The sequence below is a fragment of the Symphalangus syndactylus genome, chromosome 6 (assembly GCF_028878055.3).
Source record: "Symphalangus syndactylus isolate Jambi chromosome 6, NHGRI_mSymSyn1-v2.1_pri, whole genome shotgun sequence".
Classification (NCBI taxonomy): Eukaryota; Metazoa; Chordata; class Mammalia; order Primates; family Hylobatidae; genus Symphalangus; species Symphalangus syndactylus.
Window position 1 is genome coordinate 57894082 of NC_072428.2, and position 7103 is coordinate 57901184.

General features: G+C 40.7%; 1 protein-coding gene across 1 annotated transcript in view; it reads right to left on the reverse strand.

Annotated features, from left to right (window-relative positions):
* Positions 1-3812, reverse strand: part of GDPD4 (glycerophosphodiester phosphodiesterase domain containing 4) — a 56735-nt gene extending 52923 nt beyond the window's left edge. The window contains exons 1-4 of the mRNA XM_055283027.1: positions 3758-3812; positions 2534-2593; positions 1568-1731; positions 1099-1181 (exon numbers count right to left, since the gene is read on the reverse strand). Coding sequence (XP_055139002.1) covers positions 1099-1181; positions 1568-1731; positions 2534-2593; positions 3758-3812 — 362 coding nt within the window. The remainder of the gene's footprint in view (positions 1-1098; positions 1182-1567; positions 1732-2533; positions 2594-3757) is intronic.
* Positions 3813-7103: the final 3291 nt, after the last annotated feature.

Genomic DNA, 7103 nt, shown 5'->3' on the forward strand with positions numbered 1-7103 from the left:
TTAAGTGAGATATGACTGTATTTAGTTTTGTAAGTAACTGCCAAACTTACTTGGAGTGGCTATACAATTTTATGTTCCACCAGGAACATATGAGTGATTCAATTTGTCTGCCAGCATTTACTGTTCTTGCTATTTTTTAATTTAGCCATTCGGATAGGTGAGTAGTATTAGTTTTAATTTGCATTTTCCTAAAGGCTAATGCAGTTGAACATCTTCTCATGTACTTATTTGCTATCTGTATATTCTCTTCAGTGACATATCTACACATGTATTTCGCCCATTTTCTAATTGGATTGTTTGGTTTGTTTTTGTTTTCATTTTACTGTTGAGTTTTGAAAGCTTATATATCCTAGATACAAGTCTTTTGCCAGATATGTGTTTTACAAATATTGTCTCCCAGTCTGACACGTGTCTTTTCATTCTCCTCATAGGGTCTTAGAGCAAAAGCTTTTCAGAATGAATTCCCTGGAATTTTCTTCTTCCCCCATCTCTGCTTGGTAAAATGGTATTTTTCCTTCAAGGCTCAACCCAAACACAACTTTGAGCATATAGATTTTTTTTTTCCCCCACACAACAGGAAGCAACCTTTTCCTCCACTGAGGTTCCATTGCACTTATTTTTCTCTGGAAGGCTTTTGCCACAAATGGCCTTATTCTGTAGTTATCTGTAAACATTCCATGTCTCCTTCACTAGCTGGAACATCTTTTAGGTATGACTACATCTTATTCATTTGCATCTCCCAAGCACTCAGAAGGAGGCCTGGAATACAGCAAATGCTCAAGGAATGTTAAATAAATTGCTAAGGTAGTACACAGAGTGAAGTGGTAAGCACGGTTTGCAATGGGGTCATATTTGAATCATGTGTGAAGACTATATCTAGTGTGTCTGATTTGTAACCCTGTCATTGAAAACATGGAGATGCAGAGGTGCAGTTTGTGAGATGTGGTTCATCTGTGTAGTACGTGCACATATGCCATATGAACACAGGAACAACTCCCCAGGGCTTGCTGTCTCTACACCTCAGGCCAGGCTGGTTCTCTTGCACAGCATTGAACTTATCTCCCCTCCTCCCCTCACCCCAGTTCCCTGCTTTCTTACCTTAAGCGTGTATCAGTCTCCAATCCATGGGCCCCATGTTCAACAGCTTTCTCAAAGGACATCATGGTATTCTCAGGCCCCAACTGTAGAAGAAAAGGACATCAGGCCCCGAGCCTCAGAGTCTCTCCTCCCAGCATTCCTTTTGTGGTAGGGGTAGAGCCCAGTAGGATTTTGGGGAGCAGAGCTTGGCTCTCTCAGATCTCCTTTCAAAATCTGTATACCCTCCGTCCAAGCCGATTCTGGGACTCTGCTCATCTGAGACAATGTCACTGGGCACAGTAAAGAGAAATGGACTGGGAGTTAGGTGGCCTGGATTCAAGTCCAACCTTTACAATGAACTCTTTATTCTTGCCATCTTAATGCAATCACTTTTTCTCTCCAGGGGCTCCCATGGTTCTCAGTTTTCTTCTCTCGACCACATACCCCATACATACTTATTTTCACCCATGTTCATCATGCTCAGACCTACCGTGGGTGCACCTCTATGTCCAAAGATGGTTGGCTTGGGCCCCAAATTCTCCTTCTCCTGAATGCAGGGAGAATAAATCCCCAGTGGCATCAAATAGAGACTTAAAAGGATAAGAAGAAAGGGTAATCCAACAGCCACTTGTAGACCTGAAAAATTTGGAAGGAAGGGGAAGTGGGGGAAAAAAGATAAAGAGAGATGGAAAATCATTCCAAGCAAAGCAGCAGTCTGAGTAAACCCACAGTCCATGGGTTTCATTGACTGTGTACTGGCTAATTTACTTTCTATTTCTGTGACATTTCCACTTACTTCCAGGGATTTGGATATAGAAGTATAGAACTGTACAAATATAGGGCATTATTATTAAGGCAACTTTACTGGAACTGGAAATGGACAGAGGGCTCAATTGTACAGGGGACAGATAGGGAAGCAAAGGAAGGAGAAGGGATGTTAAGGAGCGGCTTCTCAGGAGGAGGAGGAGCTTGGCTGATTCTAAGAAAGCGCCAGAGTCTGTAAAGATCATCCTAAAACATCTGTATATTTAGGCAGTACAGTATAGTGGAAAGGGCACTAATTGGCAGAAATCTGGGTTTAAAGCCAAGTTCTGCCACTTCCTAATTGTGTGACTAAGGACAACTTAACCTCTCTGAATCTTCATTTTCTTCTGTAAAATGGGGCTGTCCTGCTGCTTATATCAACCTTACAGGTTGTTATGACAGTGTTGACTCATAATAGTTACTCTATAAATATTAATCATTTGCTTCTCCTCTTTCCCTCCCTCCCTCTCCCTCTCATGCATAAACACACATTCACATACAGAGCCTGTACACAATGCCTGAGATAACCAGCCATTCCCCAAGACTTATTTTAGACCTCTGAGAATTTTACCCATTTGTACATTTTCAAGTTACCACCTATGCTTCAGTGACTTTCAAATCTCAGTCTCCAGCTCTAACCTCTTAACCTTATGATTACATTTCTTGAGTCTTTTTTTCTCAGAATGTGTCATCCTGTATCTTCTCATTCTAACTAAAATTTAGGAAGTGGAAAAGAGTTCATTATTGTCCCCTTTAAGCCCTTGCCCCAGAAATACTTTCTAAAATTTACCCTCCACACACAAGCATATATATATATACACACACACAATGGCAGCACTATCTATGCAGTCTTTCTCTTGCCTGCATACCCCCACAGGTCAGAAAGCAAATACCTCTTATTTAAAAAAGAGGAAAAAGGAGACCCAGAGAGAAGAAGGTCCTATTGGTTTATCCATAGAGTGGTGAAAGATAATTCCATTCTCAAAACAGTTTAGTGTACAGATCCAGTTCTTTTGATTCCATTACACTGGGGCAAACAATGAAGAGGAAACCAGTGACAGAGACAGACATTTAACCTTCTGCTGTAAGTCCTCAGGTATGACATGGTCTCACAGGGGACTGCTTTGAGTTACTTGGATGTAAGCAGAAATCTCTGCACCTAGTATTAGTTGAAACTACTAATATTTGCTGGGCGCGGTGGCTCACGCCTGTAATCCCAGCACTTTGGGAGGCTGAGGCAGGCGGATCACGAGGTCAAGAGATTGAGACCATCCTGGCCAACATGGTGAAACCCCACCTCTACTAAAAATACAACCAGGCGTGGTGGCGCACACCTGTAATCCCAGCTACTTGGGAGGCTGAGGCAGGAGAATCGTTTGAACCCAGGAGGCTGCAGTGAGCCGAGATTGTGCCACTGCACTCTAGCCTGGCAACAGAGCAAGACTCTGTCTCAAAAAAAAAAAAAAAAAAGAGAAGAAAAAGAAAAAGAAACTACTAATATTTGAATATAAATGGAAAGAACTGTTCCTTGTACCAGCACTTTGGTCAAGTAAAATTAAAACGGCCTCTACTGCGTCACCCACCATCCATCTTCAGACAGTCAATGTATAATAATGTAGAGAAAGATCTTGTTTTTCCAAAAAAAGAATCCCTCTTTAGAAGAAGGTCTGTTTGGCCACAGAAATACTACGACAGGCCACTGGCCACTATGACAGGGTAGTGAGTGAAAGCACAGGAGCATGCCTGAGTAACAAGCTAAATGAATTTCAACGAGGCATACGGGCAGCTAGTTCCCAAGCTCTGTTTTCCTGAGTGGAGTATGCAAGCTAAAGCCAGAGCTGAAGAAATGGGCAGGGTTCTGCCCTATGTGACATACCTTCTCTTTCCAAACGTGCCACGTAGAAGGCCACAGGCCAGAAAAGGATAACCATCACAGTTATGCTGACCAGGTGCACGTAGGGAGCAAAGATCTGTGAGAAAGCCAAAAGTCAGGCTGGATACATCTAGACAGCTAGTGCTGGAGCTATAGGATGATGCTTACCTGCAGTCACACCCCAGCTACCAGCCATCTTTCTTTCCAGAATTTGCATATAATGAACATTAAAATTACACACAGAAGAATCACTAGCAGAATCAGGATCTAGAGATGCAGAAAAAAATCTCCTGACTTCAAGCACTAGGCTTGGATCAGAACTGTCCTCAGGAATTGTATGTGTGTCTTCACAATGTCAGGGACCTTATCTGCTTCCTCATTCTTTTAACATAATAATGTAGAGAAAGATCTTGTTTTTCCTGCAAATCCCCAGTATTAGACGGAACCAATCATTCACCTTCTTTGCTTCTAAGTCTTTGCTGTACAGCATGGCTGGAAAAAATTACACAGCTAATTTACCATTACTAATTTACTATCTCCAGCCTCAGCTGGGTCCTCAACATTGCTTGGTATCTCTTACTCAGATTCAACAGTTGCCATTAAAGTCTTCACCATTTCTTTAGACCTCAATTGTATACTCAATACAATTATAAGTAAATAATACTCTGTAATTGCCTTTTCAATGTCTGTTTTCCCCAACAGACTATAAGCTTCATGAAGTCAAGGTTAATATTGGTATTGTTTATGATTACATCCTCAGCGTCCTGCAGAATGTCTGGCACATAGTAAGCAGCCAATAAGTATTTATTAAACAGATGAAAAAACCTGCCTGCCAGAACACTGTATACTTCATACAGAAAGAACATTGAGACCAAGACCTACTTTTCCTAACTTCCTCCCTTTCAAATGTGTAGTTTTCCTACATCTGTGCTGCCCTCTAGACAGTACTCTCTCTCCTTTCCATAATCTCCACATCTAAAATAATTGAATCCATAATTAAGTCTTTCACAACTCTTTGCTGACTTCAATGATAAATTCTACCAGACATTTAAGGAAGAAATATTTCCAATCTTTAACAAACTCTTTCAGAGAACAGAAAAAGAGAGAATACTTTATAGCATCTCATGAGTCAACAAAACATTATACCCAAATTTAACAAGGACATTATTACAAGAACAGAAAATACATACATAGATGAAAAAATTTTAAACAACCTATTAGGAAAAACTAAATGCATCACAACACAAAAGTTGAATTGCCAGAGTCATAAGAATCACAGATCTTACCCAACACCAAACTTCACTATGGATTTAAAGGATACAGGAAATCACAGGGGACAGATAAAAGATTTTCCAGTGGCAGGCTGGGAGCGGCGGCTCACATCTATGATCCCAGCACTTTGGGAGGCTGAGGCCAGGAGTTCGAGATAAGCCTGGCCAATATGGTGAAACCCCATCTCTACTAAAAATACAAAAATTAGCCAGGTGTGGTTGCGCACAACTTTAGTTCCAGCTACTCGGGAGGCTGAGGTGGGAGAATCACTTGAACCCGGGAGGCAGAGGTTGCAGTGAGCTGAGATTGTGCCACTATACTCCAGCCTGGGCAACGGAGTGAGACTCTGCCTCAAAAAAAAAAAAAAAAAAAAAAAAAAATTTCGAGTGAATATGATCATGTCAAATGCAGCTACTCATATAGGGTCTTTCCTCTCCTGTATTAGTATACATTCTGGTTTTGGACTTAAAATGTAAGGTGTGTTTTGAGCAAAATATGAAGAAACATTGCTTCACAGGAGTCATTTTGGTTTTTTGATTATAGAGCATCATTATTTTATATTCCATTAATTATATAACTTTAGCCAGCCATGTCTTCTACCACATGAACCTATATAATTCCAGGTTTGTTTACAATAAAACCAACCTAAATATATCTAGGTATATCCTGCTAGAAATTTTTGCAGATAAGGAGCTGACAAATATCTTTTGTTTGTTTACCAGGAGGTCAGGTTATTAGCATGTTTACAAGGAGTTTGGGTTGATGCCATTCGCTTCTCTCTGGGCATCTGTAGGTAGAAGGGGAAGGGGTTCTAGGCCTGGTGCTAATGCTTTTCTTCCTAAATTTATTCTGAGTACAATAAAACTGAAATTCCAAGCCCCACAAAATCTCCCTTTCCAATAAAATCAGTCTCTCCTCACAAGTCTGATAAGCCTGGTCCTTCCTGGTTTGAAGACCTGAAGACTCAACCAACGTAGTTAACTTCCAAGGGAATGCCAACTCTTAACAATCACCCTGCACTTTTCATTGCCTTCAGACTCTGTGAACTAGATCCCAGAATGCCTCAGAAGATGAAGGCTTAGAAAACAAGATTTTACTAACAAATATTGGCAAAAATCCTGTAGAATATGTGTGGGAGTGAATTCTAAGGGTGCTAGATAAGGAAAAGAGAACATAATTTTAGATCAGACTAAATTTATTGATATGGGTGCACTTACCAGAGATTCTGGATTTAACATCCTAGAATCCAGGTATTAAGCAGTTCAAAGAGGTTCTGATTGTTTGGTTATCTGAAGCCTAGGCTCATTGGTAGCCTATACTCAATGAAATTGGGATGCCAGTAATTTCTTAGTATAATATAGAAGAAATAATAAAAGATTTATTAAGAAAAGGTGCTAGAATGGTATCACCTATGATCAGCTAACCTACTCCCTATATTGCGTTTTTTGGGAGGTCTCAGAAGATGCTGGTGAGGAAAGTGTCAGCATCCTTGAAGAGCACTGTGGTGGCCATCCTGTATGCCTGAAAAAGGGTGAGAGATGCTGCCACTAAAACAGTCTTCCTGACTTCAAAGGGGATGATGTGCTTCTGCTGTGGCAGAGGCCAAGTAGCAGTACTTAACTGGCACAGGCAACATAAGCACAGCTTTTATAGTAGACACAAACCTGGAATGGTAATCAGAATGTTTTCAGGGATTCTTGGTATTGGTTAATTTATCATGGTGTCCCAACTCCAAAATAGATGTTGGATATCAAAAAAGCCTATTTGTTCAATTTTCAAATCTATATTCTTTCCCTAGAAAATCTCATGGCTTCAAGCTCCATCTATTCTAACAACTCTAAATTTATATTTCCAGTTCATACTTCTCATTTGAGTAAGAGGATATTGATATGGCTTGGATCTGTGTTCCCTCCAAATCTCCTGTTGAAATGTGACCACCAATACTGGAGGTGGGCACGGTGGGAGGTGTTTGGATCATGGGGACAGCTCCCTCAGAATGGCTTGGTGCTGTCCTTGCAGTAATGAGTGGGTTCTCATTCTGTGAGTTCACATGAGATCTGGTTGTTTAAAAGGGCCT